Source organism: Aphis gossypii, chromosome 1 (genome assembly GCF_020184175.1).
Source record: "Aphis gossypii isolate Hap1 chromosome 1, ASM2018417v2, whole genome shotgun sequence".
NCBI classification, from domain to species: domain Eukaryota; kingdom Metazoa; phylum Arthropoda; class Insecta; order Hemiptera; family Aphididae; genus Aphis; species Aphis gossypii.
The window spans coordinates 75395385-75417004 of record NC_065530.1 but is presented as its reverse complement, the minus strand read 5'-3'; the positions used below and the strand labels follow the sequence as shown (position 1 = coordinate 75417004).

General features: G+C 29.2%; 2 protein-coding genes across 6 annotated transcripts; one reads left to right on the top strand and one right to left on the bottom strand.

The window, feature by feature from the left end:
• Window positions 1-141: 141 nt before the first annotated feature.
• Window positions 142-19256, bottom strand: LOC114123961 (phosphatidylinositol 4-kinase beta). Of its 5 annotated transcripts, none has more exons than XM_027987125.2 (10): window positions 19203-19256; window positions 4060-4211; window positions 3411-3590; window positions 3137-3342; window positions 2933-3050; window positions 2622-2860; window positions 2419-2513; window positions 2114-2341; window positions 799-1720; window positions 142-718 (listed from the first exon to the last, which is right to left on the bottom strand). In XM_027987125.2, exons 2-10 carry the CDS (start codon window positions 4179-4181, stop codon window positions 531-533), a joined length of 2298 nt encoding a protein of 765 aa, XP_027842926.2. In that variant the 5' UTR covers window positions 4182-4211; window positions 19203-19256; the 3' UTR covers window positions 142-530. The 5 variants fall into 5 exon arrangements, with proteins under 5 accessions (XP_027842926.2, XP_027842941.2, XP_027842933.2 ...); XM_027987140.2 differs by lacking the exon at window positions 19203-19256 and adding an exon at window positions 4271-4497; XM_027987132.2 differs by lacking the exon at window positions 19203-19256 and adding an exon at window positions 4275-4497.
• On the top strand, window positions 4644-6494 carry LOC114123996 (zinc finger protein 664-like). Its single transcript, XM_027987155.2, has 4 exons — window positions 4644-4907; window positions 5026-5154; window positions 5333-5379; window positions 5437-6494. The coding sequence occupies exons 1-4, from the start codon at window positions 4794-4796 to the stop codon at window positions 6374-6376; spliced, it is 1230 nt and encodes a 409-aa protein (XP_027842956.1). The 5' UTR covers window positions 4644-4793; the 3' UTR covers window positions 6377-6494.
• Window positions 19257-21620: the final 2364 nt, after the last annotated feature.

The following is a 21620-nucleotide window of genomic DNA, read 5'->3' as shown; positions in this document are numbered from 1 at the left end:
ATACACAAATTTTGGTTAATAGCAATGTTATTATTATTTTAGAAAAATAACTATTAACAACTCGTAACTTTCCCATTTCTGCATAGAAACAACAGGTGACACACTTTCATTTCGAGGTAAGAATTAACGTTTTAATAGATATTTAATTAATAGTTTTTCATTTATTTGTTTAAAAAAAATAATTTACAAATTAATTACAATTTGTTATAACATAATGATATAGTACAAATACAGTATTTGTGTGTTTTTGGTTGTATATATATTATATATATTATATACAAAGGAATTTGTTTACTTACAATAAATTTGATATTTTTCTTAGGATAAAGAATAAAGGAATTTTTTAACATTAATATTAGGTAACATTGACAGTATTTCATTGACCAGGTTTAGTGAGCAAAACATTTATCATTTTCATCCAATTATTAAAAAACGCACTTGGAAGTAGCATTTGCCAATTATATAAATTACTATGTAGGAGATTTTGTACATAATGTTTTGTGTATTCCAAGTAACGTGTAGTGTAAAAATCACAGTATGCCATTTGTATAGTATTGAAAACCGTCATACAACTTGGTCGTGATTGAATGCAACGAAGACTCGACCATGTTATCGACAAGCGATATCAGTTGAGATTCCGTTAGATTTAAATGGAAACGACATTTCAAAGATCCAATTACAGCTGTTGCTCCAGCTCTAAAACAAGGTAATTGTGAATCTGTAAAACAAAAAAATAAAATTAATGTAACATTGTTTGACGTTTGGTCATAGTCTTTAGCTGATAAAAATATTTCATACTAGCAGATTGCATGATTTGAACGACAGACAATACTCGATCCATATGTTTACGTGAAGCAATTAAACCACGAAGTATTAGTAGCTTGAAGTATTTGAAACCATCTGAATCAAGTCCACCCATCACATCAACCATTTCTGAAGTTAATTTGAAGGGTGAACTTTCAAATCCGAGATTTTTAGGAGATGCAGATAATATGAATCCAAAATCAATATGTATAAGATTACCCTGATTATCAAGAAGTATATTTCCATTATGTCTGTCTTTTACTTGGATCAAATAACAAACAAGAGAATAGGCAGCACAACTTTCAATAAAATTTTTCCGTGCTTTTGCCAAAGTATTTTCTTTAAATTCATCTTCAAAGTATGCCGATAATGAATTTTTACTTTGTTTTTTGATCTGGTGCAAAGAAATAGTATTTAATACTGGTTCTATTAAACCAGCATCATTTGATAAACATAAAATTTTATAAGGAAAAACTTTTAATGGTACTAATTCTGACATCCATATACTGTGCAACGTTAGTAATAATTGAGAAGCGAGAAGTTCTTGTCTCAAATCATCACCTGTCTTAACAATAACGGGTAACAGTTTCCAGTTGGATAGACCACCATATGGAGATACTTCCCTGACACGTTTTTCTTTCTCTGACCAAAGTTCTTTAAGGGCAGCAGCAGAAGGGTCTTCGGGATCTGTAGGTGAAGAACTTTTAATATCAGTAGAAACGGTGAGGCGACGTCTTATGTCACCAGCTACAATAAACATGTTTTGATTGTTTATTTCTGGTTTAGGGTCTTGGGACTCGCATCGAGTGAGATTTTCTTCACTACGGGTTTGACGAAGATTTGATACCCGGGTAGTCAAGGGAGACCGTTCGGCATCTTCTACCTCTGCTACTTCCACATAAATAATAAATGGAGCCTAAGCATAAAGTAATAATTTTATTAATATTTATTTAATATGTTAATTGAAAAAAAAATGAAAACTACTAGAAATTATGAATTCCAAAATTCTAAAACTATGTTATAACATTATTTTTGGAAACAGGATGATCAATCATAGGCGGGTATTGGGGGAGGGGGCTAAGACCCCCAAAAAGGTAATCAAGCCGCACTAGATGTGGTTAAAGCGTCTAAAAATAGGTGTTTACATGGATAAAACAAAAATGTTAAGCACCCCTCAGGAATGTGATCAATTATCTGCTTATGTGTACAATTATAATTAATTGTATTTGAGTGGCAATTGAAATTTTTAGTTATTTGTTCAGATTACCACTAAAATATTACATAAATATCAAAGACAGGAATAATTTACCTTATCTTTAGAATTCAAAACAGCTGCTACACGTGGAGGAATTGATAATATATGATGATTACAGTTGTACAATGGTATCCAAACTTTAGCTGGTAAATTCTTATTAATTAAACTTAATTGGCTATAGAGATAAGTAGTTCTTGCTTCTCTAGTTGGTTGTTTGGCCAAATCACGGCCTAGTGTTGTTAAACATTTGATAAATTCTACTTCAGAACACATTCTTGGAGCCTGTAGAAATATTTGAAAAGTTTAAATATATGCAATTTAATTTTTAATTTTTAATGTAATTTTGTTGTTTAACTTACACCACAATGACATTCAGCTATTTGTTCAGTGCAGCTGCATTTATTATCAAATGCCATACCAGAACTTAAATCTCCTAAAAAATTTCGTTCTCGCACTAAATAATAATGAATATAAATTATAAATAAATTTGCCATACAAAGGTTAAAACTATTAAAAAGTAGTTTTAAATTGTAAATGGTGTTACTGTACAATTAAATCTTACCTATTTGAATTCCATTTAAATTGACCATTGAGCTGTCAGATCTAGACCGACAATGAGTCTTTTTTGTTAATAGGTTGAACGAGTCTAAGGTGGTTGGTTCACTTGGTCCTTGTTTGTAATGTTCGTTGAGAATTGTACTGATTAATTGACCGCCACGAGATTTTGATTCAGAATTTAAATCATGGAAGGCATTTAATAACCATGCACATTTTATAGAAAAATCACAAGATTTACGACACCTAAAATTGTTATTAATCAAATTAATTAGTATTTTTGGTAGGTATTATTATAATTGATAAATTTTAACATACCTATGTACTAAATATGGATCTATAGCTTCTGCAATATCATCCATTTGTATGTACATACTAATTAGTTGTGGCAAGAAAAAATCTACTGAATTGTCATCAAAACTAAATAATTTATCACCTGAAAATTAATTAAAATCATTACCATTATAAACATATTATATTTGAATAATTTATAATTTTACTTGAATAAAACAAGTATATTACCTATATACCGTTGGACACCAGGCTCTTTTGAATTAAAAAGGTACATAATAGCCATTGGCATATCAAACAGCTTGGACTCTATCAGTCTGAGCAGAAAGCTTTTAGAAACTTTGTCAAATGTCTGAGCATCGTAACTTCCCTGTTTCGAAGGGCTGGGTTCTGAACAGCTAAGACTTTCTCTACTGCAGCTGCTCGTCATCTCTGAGCTATAATAATTTATAACTATATGACAAATTATTATTTGTTTTAATTTTTACATGTAAACAGTAATTACCTCCCGATACCCGAATCATCTGAATGTATATTTGGGTCAGACATTGGTGCACATATTGGTTCAGGACACTCAGGACTTGGTATCACATCTACCTCTGGTATTTTAGTAAGCGCAGAATCCAAACTACGGTTTCGGTGGTGTGATGGATGATTTATAGGTGGTAATACAATACCCATTGACCTTTACATTTAATAAAATTAATAATAACACGCATATAAATTGGAAAAAAAAACTCCAGTAAAAATCGTTCATTTAGATTTTTTATTTTATAATAACCTAGTTATACTATAGTTCTAGAATATTGTGCAACTGAAGTGTATTACCTAAACACCAAATTGTGGTTTAAAATTTGTAATTTATATTATAACTAAGCTTTACTTAACATTTAATTAAACAAAAATACTAACAATTTAAAATTATTAGATTAATAATAGAAAATAAAGTATTAAATATTTTATTTTGAATAGTTAATCATTAAGTAAATACCAATAACAGTTTTTTAAAATTATGAAGAGAATTTAACATAATATAACTATAGTAAAATAGTTTTTTTTTTTTTATTCAGATGACACAAGAGAAATATGACCAAATAGAGGGTAAAAACAAATATTACTTAAGACTTAAGGTAATTAAGCAAGTAACATCATACCGAAAGTCAAGGCTAAGGTTCCTTTGGTGGTTGCTATTTCTGTGTTTGCTAAATTCCGGACGACCGTGTACAGGTGTTACAGAAGTAGTAACAGCTACTTTTGTTGTTGCGTTTTCGTGCATTACGTTATTTTATATTTGTTTGAGTCAATTCTAAAACAAAATTAATCGCAATTTAAATAATAATTCATGAAAATTATTGGATGGCGTACACACGAGAACGTTATAGCAACAATTACTTTCAGATTGGTGTCAGAGTCCATTACAAGGCCGAGGCCAAAAATTCGTAGTGGGTTACAAGATACAACGGAGAACAGTTTGTCAAATGGTATTCAGCATAACATTGAGATCATAAATATATATATACATATTACATATTACATATATTATGTATTTGTTGTAGATCTTATGGAAAACGTCGATATTGTTTTAAGTTAAAAAATTTCAAAAATGCCAAGTACACAGAAAAAAAGGGCGTTTTTGGACAAAACAAATGTTTGAGGTTAGAATGGTTAACCGAAAGCTGATGTTATCTGTTGTGAATGGTCTGTGGTTATGATAATACGAAATAATATTGACGAAATAATATAATATATATTACACATTCATACATATTATACCTAGTTGCCCATCAATTTTCTTTCACTTTTAAAAATTAATTGATCAAATTCGTATGGAAGTTCGTGTTCGTTCGTGTTTAATTATCGTTGTTTACGTTTCATAGTCATCGTTGCAATGGACCTATCTGGCTTTTGTCGATATTGTCTGACGGAAGACGATGCAAAAACGCCCATAGTCGAAGACCCTGATGGGCTGGCTGAGAAAATAAATATGTGTTTACCAAATAAAGTAAGCGATAATAATATTAAAAAGATAGATGATAATTATTATTAATTACAGTAATTATAAATTATTGTAATTTCATATTATTATTATCAATTTTTATCGATATCCATTGCTTGATTAGTTTTCAGAAGAAGATCCATTCCCAAAAATGATATGTAACGGTTGTCATAGAAAACTATTGGAAACTTATAATTTCTTTATGTGCATTCAAGAGACTGAAAATCATTTTCGTGGCATCTTAGATCAAATGGTAATAGTCTTAGATCATACAAATACATAGGTACATGATCTTTATTGTTTATTTTATCTTGTAATTTTCTTCCAATGTATTGAGTTTTCACTTTTTAACAATTGAAATGACTAATGAGTCATTTGTATTATGCCTGATCATATTAATGTTAAACAATGTAATATGTTAAATATTTCAGAACCAGCCACAAAGTGATTGCGATGTAGAGACACCTACTGTTAGAAGGTAAGATCAATTAACCACACTTAATTTTTGTTATTAATATATTATGATTTATTTTAGACCAAGCAAAAGAAAGTCTGGACCTTGTAAACGTTTGCCTGTTAAATCTCCTAAGAAAACTACTCATGCTGAGAATGCAGAAAAGAATGAAGATCAGAATAAATCTGGGGATGAACCCTCTGAGAGTTTGACAGAAAAACAAGATAAACCCCTGCATGTATGTGAAATCTGTGATCGTACATTTCAAAATCTTTTGGCATTTAACACTCATGTTTTAAACCATAATAATGAACCTCCTACTATTTCATGTGAGTCATGTGGTTATACAACACAGCATCGATCTTCTATGTACCGTCATCAAAAACGTCATTTAAAGCAGTCTAAGTATACATGTTCAGAATGCAATAAGAATTTTATTACAGAAAGTTCACTAAATGAACATAAAAATAAGCACACTGGTGATAAGCCATTTAAATGTGAGTCATGTAAAAAATCATTTTCATTATCTCGATACTTGGCAACGCATATGCGCCTTATACATGGGGACACAGTATCATATGTGTGTACTCAATGTGGGCGAAAATTTGATGATCGTAGTTCACTTGCTTTACACCGCCGAACACATAAAAGGGCCATGTCTTGTCTGTGTGACATATGTGGCAAAGAATTGTCTAGCAGAGAACATTTGAAGTTGCACAAACGATTACATACTGGAGAGAAACCAAACGTATGTAGTTTCTGTGGTAAAGGTTTTGCAAAACAATGTACATTAGTATTACATCTCAGAACTCATACTGGTGAAAAGCCATACCAATGTGATCAGTGTGGTAAGACATTTTCACAGCGGTCTTCTTACGTAATTCATTATAGAAAACACACTGGAGCAAGACCTTATGTATGTACTTGTGGTAGTGGTTTTGTATGTAGAGCAATGTTAACTGCACATGAAAAGACATGTGCTTTTGTTTTTCCTATCAACATGTACCAAAGCATGTATTAATTTTATTAACATTATTTTTAATATTTTTTATTCTTTAAAAAATTTATTATTGTTTCTGTAATTATCATTGTTATGACTTGATTATAATTTATAATACATCTTTATTTCAAATGCCATATTTTTGAGTCCCTTACCAAGTGTTCACTTCTTTATGATGGATTTTTTTATTTAATATTTAAGATGACAAAATTAGTAGTTAACACTAAAATGAAATAATGACTCATTCATTTTTATACATTTTATCACTTCAAACTTGTATAGTTAGTCAAATAAAATATTTTATTTTTAATATAAGTACATGAGAGTACGTCTAAAAGTCTAATTAGGTTGCCTGATTGCCAACATTTTTATTGGGCACTCCTAGGTTTCTGCCTGGCTCTATTTAAGAGGAATGGTTTCTTTCTCAAGAGCGCCTTCTTATAGAGAGATGCCACCTGTGGCTGGGTTTGAACCGATGATAGGTACATATTTAAACTAATATTTTAGTTTTATTGGCTACTCTGTGTTCCAGTTAAATATTTAACACTTTTAATTATTTAAAAAAAAAATCACTCTGTTCACTATAATTATTAGGTTAATGCCTGCTTTAGCATGGACTGCACAATTTTCAAAGAATAATTTTAAATATTTATTTTGAGGGAATTGGAACTATTTATTTTATACATAAATATAATATTATTTATTTTACATTATATAATCGTAAGTCATTTTTTGATAATAATAATTGATTTGAAATGTATACTCTTTTTAAAATATATTTACAGAGTATCCCCAGGGTTGTAAAGAAAATAGAATATTGTGATAGGAACTAACAACCTATTCAAACATTATAATATTTAAAATTAATAAAATGTAAATTTTCTCTAAAAAACATTTTGTATATTGAGGAAAACTTTGAATTGGGTTTTTTTGTTTTTAACCAAATACCTAATAATATTCTCTTCTAACTGCCTTGGTTGTCATCTACAAGAGTTTATAAATTTAAACTGTGGAACAATATGTTAATGATCCCATTGTTTTAAATTATTAAATTCTTATGGATACTCTGTAATTAAATTTGTGTTAACTTGAAAATGGGTATTGTATTACCAAACTTGGACACGCTTTGTTTCATTGTGCAATACTGCAATACCTGTGTTTAGATATTTTTGAGAATAAATAATTGTATGGTATTATTAAAGTACTTGTTATTATTGTGAATATTTTTTCTCTTGAGCTATTATCATCTTGATTAAGCTCAGTTTTATAATTCCAAAAATTTAGTTATTTCAGATAATGTTTATGGAAAAATTATTGAAGCAGTAATTAAGTATTAATAGATCTAAATCCTACGAAGTTATTTAAATTATAATTTATAATCAATCATTTTACATTTAACTATCTAATTATGAAGTTTATTTAGAGATTTATATTATAATAAACAAACATTTAAAAATAATCTAGATATCTTTGAATAACAACATTCTTTATTTCTAATCTCTGAGAATATAAATGTATAGAATGGAATTTTAATTTAGTAAGTGGTACCTAGTTATTTAGTTAGGTATTATTTATAAGTAATTAAAGTTTAGTTGAGAATTTATTGAGAAGTGGCTGTCAGGCTATGGTTTTTTTTACTAAAATATATTGCCATTGGTCCACTAAAATATGCACTCTGATCTTTGGACTTTGAACACCTATATCTTAATAAGGTTAGGATGTTTATGACTTTTACATATTTTTTTTATTTAGTCATGCAGGTCAAGTTAAAAACTTGTTTGGTATACTCTATGGTATTATATAGAATTAGTTATATCACTTTTGATTTATTATTCCAGATTTTGATCGAACTGATCGAAGTGATGAATGTATTCATGATTTTACAATGATTATATGTTTTTATTTAATTTATTAATTTATTTTTTTGTGTATTACATTAAGTAGTCTAAAAAGTCGTTCAATTTTTCAACTTTGAGAGTGGATAGTGATTGGTTCCAATTTGTATTTTAGAGTAGTCAAAATTTAGAGTTACTAGTATTTTTTAAAATAATTGGAAAAAAAAAACAATATATTACTGACATTTTTTAAAAAAAGTTAGAATTTTGACAAAATTTCGAAAATAATAAATTATTTTGTAACAAAAGATTGATAAAAAGTGTTCTGTTTATACCTAAGTTTTGAAAATTTAATACTTTTCATTTTATGTGTAGCAACCTTATAAAAAAAAATGTCTACCTTAAAGTCATGTAAATAAATTAACTTTTATAACTGTTTAAAGTTCAAATTTTCATAATATTACGTATCACTGACAATAATAACTATTTCTCTTAAAAAGATTTTTTATGGCAATTCAAAAACGAAGATACTAAAAATGTTCACCAAATGTTTATACATATATTATTATTTATTATTATTTCTTATAAATGGTAAAAATTTCAAAATGAGCTATTTATAGACAATTTTTTTCTATAAATATCACTAAACAAATATTTTGATGGCTCAAAATTCTAGAAAATTTAGCATGAGATCCATTATAAAATGTTTTTATATAATATTTAATATGTATACAATTTTAATAACATTTGTTAAAATCACGAAAATTATCAACTATAAATATTTTGTGGTAAAGAATTTATAAAATATTTTTATTTTTATAGCTAAAGCTAAGGTTTGAAAATCAGTTCAGCAATGTCTCGTTTGTGATTCGTAGTACATGTGCAATGTGCATATAGGTTACCATAATATTGTGCTTATTTTGTTTAACTGTTTTTACAAAAACTACAGCCTTATGTTGCGGGTTCAAGGAGAAGGGGGCTAAGGAGCCTTAGCCTCCCCTTTGGACATGTTAAAGGTATATTAAATGCTGCTGTTCGACCAATAATCAATTCTGACTTGGACATACAAGCTGAATTAGAACTCTGAAAGAAGAAATGGGCTAACACAGAAAATCCAAAAACCCAAATTGCTGTTGAAACACTGATACATTGTGAGGTATTTTACCCAAACATTAAAATATTACTACAGATTTTTTTAAATTACTGAATTACATTAACATCAGCAGCAGCTGAAAGATCATTAGCTTCCCTAAAACGACTGAAAAATTACAAGAGGTTTTCTATGACAGAAGACAGGCTAAATGGGTTAGCAGTATCTACTGAATGTACATTAAGAAATACCCATCGGCTTCAATAATGATGTTATAAATAAATTTTTTCGGCAGAAACAGAGGAATAACAATAGAAGATTTTTCAAAAGACGTAATGAATTTATTAATTTTTCCTTCCTTTTAGATATTATTTTAAAATATATTATAATTAATATTTAATAATGTATTTCATATATACCTATGTATTTACTACAATTATACATTTTGTCTTTCTGTAATATGAATTAGCCTTCCCCCTATTTGATATTTCTAAATTCACCCCTGGGTACCTATGTATTATCGTAAACGTCGTTAAGAATATATGCTTACACTATCTTAGTTAGAAACTCCTCAAATCTAACCATCATTAGTCTTAAAAGAGGAAAACATAGGTAAATATAATTATTCCTTAGTAATTTAATCGTTACCTACATAATTGTGTTCCCGTAGGTATTATCAAAATATCAAATTAAGCACATTACGCTTATCGACAAAACATCATAGTTATACACAATACCTAATGTTGTATATATCTATGCAAAACACGCTTTATTACTCTAATCTCGTTGGCCTAGCGTCCAGCCGGTCCATAGATCGGTTCATATTATTTGATATTAGCTAACTATCTAAAATGTATACAAAGCCGAACTCGTTATGAAACAATCCTCTTATGAATTGTATACAGAGTGACTTAAGTGATGCATTCGGAAATGATTCCGATATGGACTTGGATCAAAATGGCTTTTCTGAAGTCCAATTAAAAACTTCCAAAGCTTTCGTAGTACAAAGTCTACATCCATCCATAACAACTTCCGATATCAGCGTAGGCGCATAGCCATTAGGTATAGGTACTCAAATCTGCTTCAGAGTTCGCAATGTAAATAATATGTTTTACACAGAACGCCTTAAAACAATTACTACTGGTATTTTTCATCGATCTCAATCCTGCGGAAATTACAACAAATTTTACCTAAAAAATGTATTCCATACGAAAATATCTATCAAAAAACCTTACAAACAACGTGAGTTTATTCAATGCATAAATTGTCAATACTACGCGGCCATTCAAAAAGCTAACTGTGTCCACTCCAAGATATGTTAGTTGCGTAGGATATCATTTGAGTACTTTTGATACAAACCTTAAATTTGTAACTTTACGGAGGCAACCACACCTCTAGTTACTGTGAATGCAATACATACAAAAATCTTAAGCGTCGTTTACACCGAAACTCAAATACTTTTTAAAAAAATGTTCAAACCAAAACGAATATTGAAAACAATATTATAATGCAAACGTAGGTAAGGAGCTTGGCGTGGATATCCTCCCACTTCTCTTCCGATTACACTAATCACTCAAGATATAAAGGAATTACCTTTTCAGTTTCCTCCCCTATAAATCTTCTCCCGAACCACACACTATGTAGTTATAGTAATATATATATCTCGACTTTCCTCACATCATTCATGCTGCTGCTGTTCTCTTTTGCTACCAAATTTATTTATTGTATATCAATATTTATTAAAGACTGTTAATATTCTTATAGTAAAAAATAAATAGTTTTAAAAATGTGATACAATATTCTTTATATATATATTTCATACTGGAATTAAAAAATAAAAAAATATACAAATACAATGATTTTTTGTAGACATTTGAAGTCATGAAGAAGTTTAAATTTGAACGAAATTATGTAGGTTATAAATTATAAGGAATAACCATGTTAATTATTTTATTATAAATCAAAAAACATTATTCGTGGAGACTTATAACATTTACCTATGTATATTATATTATTATGAATTTTTCTATACGCAATAACATTTTTGATTTATTTTAAGATATTAAGTATCTATTTATACTGTGAACTTATTTTTAAGAGTACTTAGTATTTATAGAAAGATAATATTAAATTTGGAATTATATAAGTTGATGTTACCATATTATAATATGATATAAATATGTATTGTTATAGTAATTAAATACTAATAATATAATAAATGTAATATTTTCAGAGGAAATTAAGCCAACCTACTATACTTTAATATATCAAAAAAATATATTATCATGTAATTTGTTGAAAAAAATTATGTGGAATGTTGTACAACATTTTCAATTATTTTGATCAAAGTTTATAAGCAACATTTAATATAAATAGCTTAAATTTAGTTTAAATATTTTAAAAGTGTCATTAAAAACAGAAAATTATAAAATAAAAAACAGTAAGTTATTTAAAGTTTCAAAAATTAATATTTTTAGAATTACATCAAAAAATTAAAATTGATTGATGCGGTAAAATCTGAGTTTATCGAAATTTAAACTCCAAACGTTCATAAAAATAGTTGAGGAATTACTAAACATAACTTTTTTTAGATTCTGAGCGGAGTGAGGAATGCGTATTGGTTTTACAATGATGTTAATTCTTTTTTATTCTATAAACACTTTTTCTCCCCCTAAACTTGCTCAAAAGTACAAATGTAGCATATTTTCTGAAAGGTAATGTTCTTGAGCTGGTACTTTAGAGAAGTTATTTTTCGATTTTCGAAATAATACTCGAAATAAAAGCAGTTAAAGGAGAAAATATGTATAACTTCACAATTATGTAATATAAAATAATTATGGCTTTGTTTATCACCGTAGATATGAATAAAATTAAATAAAAAAGATCCCCTCGTCAGCTCAGAATAATTTTTTATCGAATGCAATCATATTGCATTCAAATCGAATACTTACAGTACAATTACACTATCCTGTCCGAGGACCGAAGGGACGATGGACTAACACATACCACCGAAATGCCCTGACCTACTTTTTTATAATTTATATGAGAATAGGTAATTATTTAACGTTGTTTTCAATTCTTAAATCTGAGGTATGAGTATGAAAAAGTTAATACATTTTTAATTACAAAAGAATTCGCAAATTTTCATGATTTTAGCTAATTTCGTTAGAACTCTAACTTTAAATAATGGTTTTTTTACAATTTTTTTAACGTTAGTGATGTTGCGCGATGTAATAGTATTCTCAAAATTGAAAAATTTTATTTATAAAATTTTTTATTTTATTTCGAATTAATAATAACATGCACTCATAAAAACTGTAAATGTATAAAAAAAAAAATTCAATAACAATACGTCAATTGTTATACTTTTGATAATTTTCATTTCGTTCGTCGTTAAAATTGTACTAAAATTCAATCTAATTTTTTCAAGTCCATAAATATTAATTAATTTAAAGTTATTATTTAATTGCTATATAAATAGGTATACGGTAGCCTGATTTCTAAGTTCATTTAAACGCATTTTATATCAAAGTAAAATATTAATATCTCAAGAATACTCAACTTAATTTTTGATCAAGATAATTTAGATAATATATAATATAATAGTTATTAAGTAACGACTAACGATCAATTTACGTTGACAAATAGATCTGAGAATCATATTGTACATAAAAGAAAAAAACATAAAATCATATCTATATAAACGCTAAAATTGTATGAAGTAATTTAAAAATGTAGCACTGGCTAGATAAAATGTATGGATTGCCAATTGCTTATTCCTGTAATACAGATTATAGAGTTGATCAATAGTATTTTTTTATTTTCTACATACAAATTATTTAGGCCATTTTCGATTAGTATAAGTAATTTATTCATTGTTTTTTTTTCATAATTATTAACAAAGCGTGAATAGCCTTCATTAGATATACATAATATTCATAAGTGCATACAAATATATATTCATAGAATCATAGTATCTATTTTTATACTTATTTGTTACGTTTCACTTAGCAGCTTTGAGGAAGTTCGTTAGATGACCTACCTACTGGATTTTCTGCCCTGAAATAAATTTATTTAAAATATTTGATTTTAAAATAGGTAGATTAATAAAATTCATTAAATTTATGATAGCTGTTTTAAAAAAAAGTCAATTTTATCATTTTAAAATTAGAATTTGTTTTGATGATATTCCGATGTACTTACCATTTCACTCAGTATAATAGAAATTATACTCATTGTTTATTTAAAAATATTTTTTAGATATTTTTAATAGCAGCTGAGTTTTTTTTTTTAAACATCGTCAAAACATTTGTTGTTATTTATAGTTTATAGGTATTTATATTTGCATAATATATTAAAATATTATACAATGTACAAACTACTTTTTTGATCAGAGGCTGCAATGTTACAAATTCACGGTATTTTCAACGTACCTACTTATTTCAGTTTAAGTAAATAACTACCGATTGAAAAAAGGTTTTTCTATGCATTATTCAAGTGCTGGCTTTGAGGGCCGTTCGAGAGAAGTTAATCTGACACGTCGAAAGACACCAGGGTTTTTAGTAGATGTAAGAGCACTAACTCTCTCATTGAAAATATTCGAATGACGCACAAGTTGCCTCAAGTATAAATATACCAAGTCAACTCAGGACAGGCGTATCACGTGCCGCTCTTATGTGCGAAGCCTCGGGCTGAGTATAGCAAAATTTTCCAATATAACTCGTCTATATCAAACTTGGCCAGTGAAAACGAACAGATGATGTACTACAAAACCGGTTAAGATAATTGAAATATCATAATCGACTTTATTTGGTTGAAGTACATTGAACAATCTCACATTGGCTTTACTGGTAAAACGTATGTACCTACTTATTAAGATAATAAAGATTTCAATACCAATCATGGTATTATTAACTTCAAAATTTTAACGGTTAATAAAGGTAATAATAAAAAGTTAGTAATATTATTAATATTTTAATTTTAAATGATTTACTGATTTATATAACATTCCGTTAAACGGTAACCGTTTTTGTTTTATACACTTGATTATAAACAACGCACGATTGCTGTTTGTATTGAATTATATAAGTACCTACTAATTTCAGGTGCAGGCTCATTGAAAAATTGGATTTCACTATTCTATATCAAACTTTATACACTTCCTTATACAGGCCTTTATCTATCCATTACCACTACCATTACAACTGTTAACATCACAGCACTATGACCATTATAGGTCAATTTGAAAAAAATAATATAATATTATGCTAGTGACACAATTGAACTGGATCAAAACACGTGGTGTAAATACTCAATAACGGTTTTAACATAAATCAATCAATACTATTAATATCGGCAGACGATCTTAAAAATCATTGAAATCAGAATGACGATATTAGATATTTACGTACCTATATATAATAATAATAATAATAATACTACAATACCTAATTTACATAACTAATATTAGTATAATATAACATTGTCTTTTCGTACAATAGTCTATAGGTAGGTACTCTATATTATAATATATTATAACAAACGAACTCGTGTGATGAGATTATAATATAAATACGAGCTTTAAAAGAAATATTTTATTCGTTTCGACATAAATTATTATTGCTATTATTATTATTATTATTACGTTTCAGTTGACTTTAAAGTTGCGGTTTTTTTTTTTTTTTTTATTTGCAAGTCCAATACTCGATAGAGACACCGTTTATACACGAAATATGTGACGGTGTTGACATATTTCACACGCGAGTATGTGAAATAGTTTACTGCAGTTTGGGTCAATGCATCGAAAACCGTTTTAGGTCGCTTGCGTTCTTCTTTCGCCGTCCCGTCCGTCCGCGGTCGTACATCGTCGCGGTGACGGTGTCGGCGGCGGCACGGACGAGGAAGCGCTTTTCCGAGCTCCGCGCGCCTATATCGGCCGGCGAATCGATACAGCGAAAGTGCATATCCCCTGAAAAACGCCGCCGCCAGATCGCGGCGGTGGTGATGAAACGAACGCACGAAGAAAAAAATTATCCTTTTTCCACACACGCGAATATGTGTGTGTGTGTGGGTGTACGTGTGTGGGCACGCGAGGGCTGATCTTGTATATTGTTTTTATGGTTTAGTTTCTTAAGAGTATTGGTCAGAAAACTATAATCTTTTGTCCCGGCCGTGCCTTTTTATTTCTTTATTTCGTAGATACCTACCTACACGTTCTTGTAGTATTTATACCGAACGCGAAGACAATAATAACAAAGAGCGATATTGTGAATAATGGATTTCTATTGACATCACCGTCTTATTTACGCAGAACATTGAAAATTTCACGTCAACAAGAATTTATTTTACTACCGCCTGATTACCTGATTAGGTCTTAATTTTTTTTATAAATATACTTGAGCGATTTGATCGTACGATTTAAAACGATCTTAAACGGGGGATCCTTGGGCTTCCCGTGAGTTTTTGTTTTTAAATATTTTGAATTTATTGAAGCAAATTATAATCGTTTTAAAATTAAAAAATTTTCAATTTATTAAAAAAAAATCTACTACGTGCTCTAGGTATTATTCTCATCTTTAAATATGACAATACTTCGGTTTACCATAATGTTAAAAATTAAAAAATAACATAGAAAATATTAAATATTAAAAATAACAGAAAAATGGATTCTTCTTAACGTAAAATTTCCCTTTGCTACGCGTTAGTAAGACAGACTCAGACAGAGTAAACACACGAGGATACGACGCCCTTTTAATAATAAATCGTACTATATAAAGTGTATTATATATTATTCACTGCAGCTATATCAGATGTTACAAAACTAAAAAATAATAATTTTTTTTCTATTTTATTTTACGAATTGCATTATACAAATTAAAATCGATATTAAATAAATAAAAATAAAAAAATTATTATAGATTGACCGTAATTTATTTGCTAAGATAAAATAAGTATTAGGTAGGTAACTAGATATTATCTAGATAAATATTATTTGTATGCGTTTATCTAGGTAAGTAGGTACTGCTTGAATCGGCTTATTTATTTTGCCAACTCGAAGCATATAACCCGCACGCTGTGCAGCTTATTTTTCGAGAATATAAATTCAACGTGTGAATCTGTACGTTAAATTCCTCACTTAAATATTACAACGATGAACATCCGATGGATTAGAGAGATTTTAGAGTGAGTGAGAGAGAGTAAGACAATTTTTATTTAAAAATATAAAACGAACTGCTTGTCCCGTAGCAAACGAATTACGTCTCAAGAAATCTTTTTCGTACGATTTGAGTCCTGATAATACTTACAACTTTACTAATTACGTCCGATAAAATTTATATGACTACACTAATTGCGTCCGTTGTCGATGTTGATACGTCATTTGATACTTCCCGTTGAATTAGTTTTGATGGTTTATTACCAAGATCGTTTATTGCCTTGTGTTTAAATCATCGCTTAACATTGTCCATTTAATGTTTCAACAGAATAATACTTGTACGGTTATGCTCCTCACTAGTACGTCTAATATTTCATTTTTATTATTTAACTTAATCCATGACTTAGTGGTTTTTTTTTGTTTTGCAACACATCCAACGCTGTATAATATCATATTTTTAATAGGTAATTTTTGAAATCAGAACAGCGTACGATAGTGTTAACGATACACAATCGAAACACATACTAACCGCCGTATATAATATTATATTATATAATAGTCGTACTGGTTATTATTATTAATTTATTAATAATTTAGATAATCGGGACGTAATTAGTTAGTCGTATACTCGTATGGAATAATGGAAACCCATTTTTTATATTGGCGATGCAATTTGTGTGAAGCTGCCTGTTCAACGCTTGTCTGTGTGTATAATAGCATTTAGTAATGATACAACGAGTATACTATTTAAACATTATTAGTAGTAATAGGTACAGTTTGTGAAGTTCAAAACAAATAAATATATACATTTATAAAATATATAGTAGCAAGGCGTGTGCAAATAAAAAAACTGTGATAATTTTGTATTTATTTTTGGTTATCCGACAATCTGACCTGGCCATACATGCGTTTATCCACCAATTGTGTAGTAAATAAATTGGAAAAATACAATCATTTATTGCGCTCTGAGGATTTTTCTCGAGCTTTGAGGCACCGTTCGAAAGGAAAACCAATTTGCAATGCGTTTCGAAGTTTAACAAACAAAAATAAATCATCGGGATGGATAGGATGCATGATAAATTAAATGTATGTTTATTTTTGGAAAACAGGTAAATCGTTGTATCTTATCTATTCCATTTGGGAATATATATTACGATGTAAGTGGAAATCGCACACGCATAAACGTATATTATACACACACAGTGAGAAGAAAACATCGCGTATAGCTATAACCTGAAAAAAAAAATAAGTAAATAATACCTATGTTGCACAAAAACAAAAGCGATAAATAGCGAATAGTTGGACCAGCAAAGTCCAGCAATAGCTACATGGATTAAGTTGGTTCGAAGTACTGTGTTTTTCTTTCCTTTCTACATTAATAAATGTATATAATACTATATTTCGTTATAAATAACGATAAAAAAAATACTCGCCAATAAAAAGTTTTTGGTAATAAGATATCACAGACAATATAATATAATAAGGGGTTTTATGACGAAAAATAAATCAATGTCTTAAAGTAACTCCCAAAAAGTTCGATCATAATATTGTCATATGGGTACCTATTCAACCGGCTATAATTTAAATGACTATCAGTAGCGCCTATCTGGAAAAATTGTACAGTTGCTCACTTAAAAAAACTAAGTACAGACACAGACAGTACCCCTACCAATATTTAAAGTTTCATTAACTTTATTTGAGTTTTAGTTGTATGATTGTCTGTAATAAAAAAAAAAAAACCAAAAAAAAAAAAAAAAAAACAACCAGTATAAATAAATTTATTTAAGAATGCTGTTAAAAATTAAAAATTAAGTTTTTGATTTTTCTTTCGTAATAGTACAATATTCTAAATGAGAGCAAACAAGGGAGGAATATATAATTTTCAAGGGAATAAGATCCATAAATGAGCCAGTGAGCTGTGAGCTTAATAATGCCCAAATAATGTATAGCTTTATTTTTAATCATCTTTGTGTGAGGAGAAAAATTTATTTTAATCGAAAATAGTGTCTAAATTCTTAAATTAATTGCGAAACAAGCTTGATATAAGAGTTAGAAATAGAATATTATCCAGCGCCACGGTCGTGGCGAGAGCTAAGTAATAAATAAATAATAATAACTGCACGACGGTATAGTATATTTTTTTTCAAGAGTTGTCCATTTAAATTGTGTAAAATACAGACAAATTTATTAAACGACATAAGACATAACTAATTTTCTAATACATCAATTAGCTCCTAGTTAACTCCAAAACATCAGAAATATTGTGTATAATATGCTTTTGTAAAAATCATCAAAATCGTAAGTTTAGAAATTAAGTTATAAATGAAAATGCGTGAACTTTTTAATGGAAATTTATATTAAATTCAGAATTATGGAAATCACGGCATCCATTTCTAGCGTCGTCGTTGCCATGGATAATAATAATTCTTTACTATTATTATTACTATTATTATTATTTGCATCGATGATAAAGATTAGTGATATTACAACAAAAACTTTTCGTAAACTAAGTGTAAAAATGGGTAAGTAAAAAAAAATATAAGAGTTAGAAATAGAATATTATTGATAGTTAATTTGATTTTTTATTAGATAAAAGCGCATAAATTCACATGTCTTAACATTCAAATATAAACAATTCCTTCTACACCACGAAAGTAAGTTATTAATAATAATCTTTGACACATGTTTTTTTTTTTTAATCTGACCACAAAATCGAGTAACTACGAAACAATAAACAGAATTTATTGACACTGTATTGGGTATAAGTACCGGTCCGTTTGCCGAAAATGATCAGTCTCCTTCGACAACTCAAGCCTTCAACATCTAGAAGAAAAAAACAGCCAAGAAGGATCGCAATTGAAGAAACCGACTAGCAGAACGAATAGTTACTACGACGATTAGACCAGCTACAAGTACCGGCGCTGCAGACAGACAACCATCAAGCCGTTTCCATCGACGACGCATTGTGGAATGCCTACTTCACCGATGGACGGCATGCACCCGGCAAGCACCTCTCAGGGTTAGTAATTGACTATCGATATCGATCCTGGCCAGACGTCCGTGGTCCGACGAACACCCTCGACGTGCCGTCGAACGGTGCCGAAGTCGCTGTGAAACAGGCATCAAGGTAAGTATAAGTGGAATATGGCTCCTGGCGATACCACTATAAAAAAAAACGCGCCTGTGCTAATCCACCCTAGGGTGGTGTGGAAATTTAGCAGTCCTGAATCACCTGTCATCAATAATTATTGAATGAGGATTAAAATCCACAAAAGATAATTAAACAACACAATTAGTTATAACAATAATAAGTAATATTTCAGTATAACTAAAACTTAGGTAATACTTAAAAATAACTGTCACAGGATACACGGATAAAAATAAAGGGTAAAGAAAACCGATGGCATTCGCGAGAATTGAACTATTATGGTCACTGGTTATTTATATTCACGTTTGCTGCGGGAGCTCGACGACTGCATGACGTGCCCATCACACCTTTTTTATGACCCACTTGCGCCCGAAATCATAACCCATTTGCGTCCGAAATACTTTTAATGAAAATGTGTTAAACCCGTGCGACGTTGTCAAACTGTATTCTGGAATACAAGCAATACTACTTATTACCTTATAAAGTTTTGGGAATTCGGTAATAAAATACCGTTAATGTTAGCTGATTTATTTATTGTGTAATATAATATTTTACAGATTGAGGTGTAATAACTAATATGTACAAATATAAATTATAAAACAATAATAGTGGCTTATGCTATCTCTTTAGCAATAATAATCTTTAAGTATTTTAAAATCCTAAACGTAAATAAATAAAAAATCATAAATACTTACTGAGAAAACAAAATTGTGAATGATACGTCTTGTGACTGGACATCTCCCGTTTTATTTGGGCATGACACGTGAACGAGACGTTTCCGTGTAAATTACACGTTTTAACTATAACGGAAAAATATTTTATGGATATTTGTGTTGATCTTACTGAACAGTGTCAGTCGCGAATTTATTACTTACCTACTGTAATGGTCGTATTGGCCATGAACGACTTACGTGTTTGTCCCACTGATTGTCGTGTCCTTGATGTACGAGGTGCTACATAAAAAAAAATAACAATACAATTTAGGAAATTGGTTGGAACATTAATAAATAACTATAAAATTAAAAATGTCACGCATGGGTGTAAAAGATAAACTTAAAACTCGAATTAAAGTTCACTGAAAATCATGTGAAAATCGGATAAACACTATTGTTATGCTCGGATAAGAAAGAATTGGTTAAAAGGGTCATTCGTAAGGCGAGGCTTGACTACACGAAAATAAAATGTGTTCTCGGTTCGACCCTTTCTACTGACCTGCCATTTAACACTTGAGCCTCGGGCTATTTGTATTGTGCCTACATTTATTGTTACTACTATTATTTAGATAATAAATACGGACGGATGTCGATGACTGGTCCTTGTCCCACCAACGATCTCCGTCATCCTTAATAACATTTTGGCTGAAAATTGTTCTTATCAAATGCACGCGATCGGATGATAGTTAACGTTAAAAGATGTCAGCGTTCTATTGGTTTTCTCTCTCTCTGACACATGCGCAGCATAGCAATAATTTGCTGTTTATAAAATCGTTATTGCTTATAGTAATTTATTATTATTATTAAAAATTATGCTTTAACAGTTAGACCAATAACCTGCTTTTACATTAGTTTTGTCAATAATAATGCTGATCATAATTAATAGCTTAATTACCTATGTGTGAAATTCATATAAAAACATTTTTTTTTAAATGATTTAAATAGAGCTATGTTTATTTTTAAATTTTAAAATCAATGCCGAAAGAGTTGAGAAAAAAATCAAGAATAATACTGCAAGCACTTATTCCAATGAAGTCGGATGATTAACAACGCTTCTTACAAAATATAGCTAATAGTGGTTAATGAAGAACTACCTATACTCGTATATGTTTTATTGTGATAAATTCAAGTAATTCAATACAAAGAATATATTATAGTTGTTTTTTGTGCTTCATTACATGTAAATATGTAATTTTAATGTGTCCTATTTTGGCTAGGAATCTAGGATAATGTTTTAATGGAAGGTTTTATAAAACTAAAAATAAAAAATGGTCTCTCGAGTACTTTTAATAATCAGACGCTAACTATATATAAAAAAAAACATTT

What these genes read in the sequence shown, in the direction of transcription:
- LOC114123996 (XM_027987155.2), top strand. Translation starts at nt 4,794, where the DNA reads ATGGACCTATCTGGCTTTTGTCGATATTGTCTGACGGAAGACGATGCA. An exon ending in ATATGTGTTTACCAAATAAA is followed by an intron (nt 4,908 to 5,025) that starts GTAAGCGATAAT and finishes TTGCTTGATTAG; the next exon opens with TTTTCAGAAGAAGATCCATT. An exon ending in GTGGCATCTTAGATCAAATG is followed by an intron (nt 5,155 to 5,332) that starts GTAATAGTCTTA and finishes TAAATATTTCAG; the next exon opens with AACCAGCCACAAAGTGATTG.
- LOC114123961 (XM_027987125.2), bottom strand. Translation starts at nt 4,181, where the DNA reads ATGCACGAAAACGCAACAACAAAAGTAGCTGTTACTACTTCTGTAACA. An exon ending in AACCTTAGCCTTGACTTTCG is followed by an intron (nt 3,591 to 4,059) that starts GTATGATGTTAC and finishes TTAAATGTAAAG; the next exon opens with GTCAATGGGTATTGTATTAC. An exon ending in TTTAAATGGAATTCAAATAG is followed by an intron (nt 2,514 to 2,621) that starts GTAAGATTTAAT and finishes ATTATTATTTAG; the next exon opens with TGCGAGAACGAAATTTTTTA.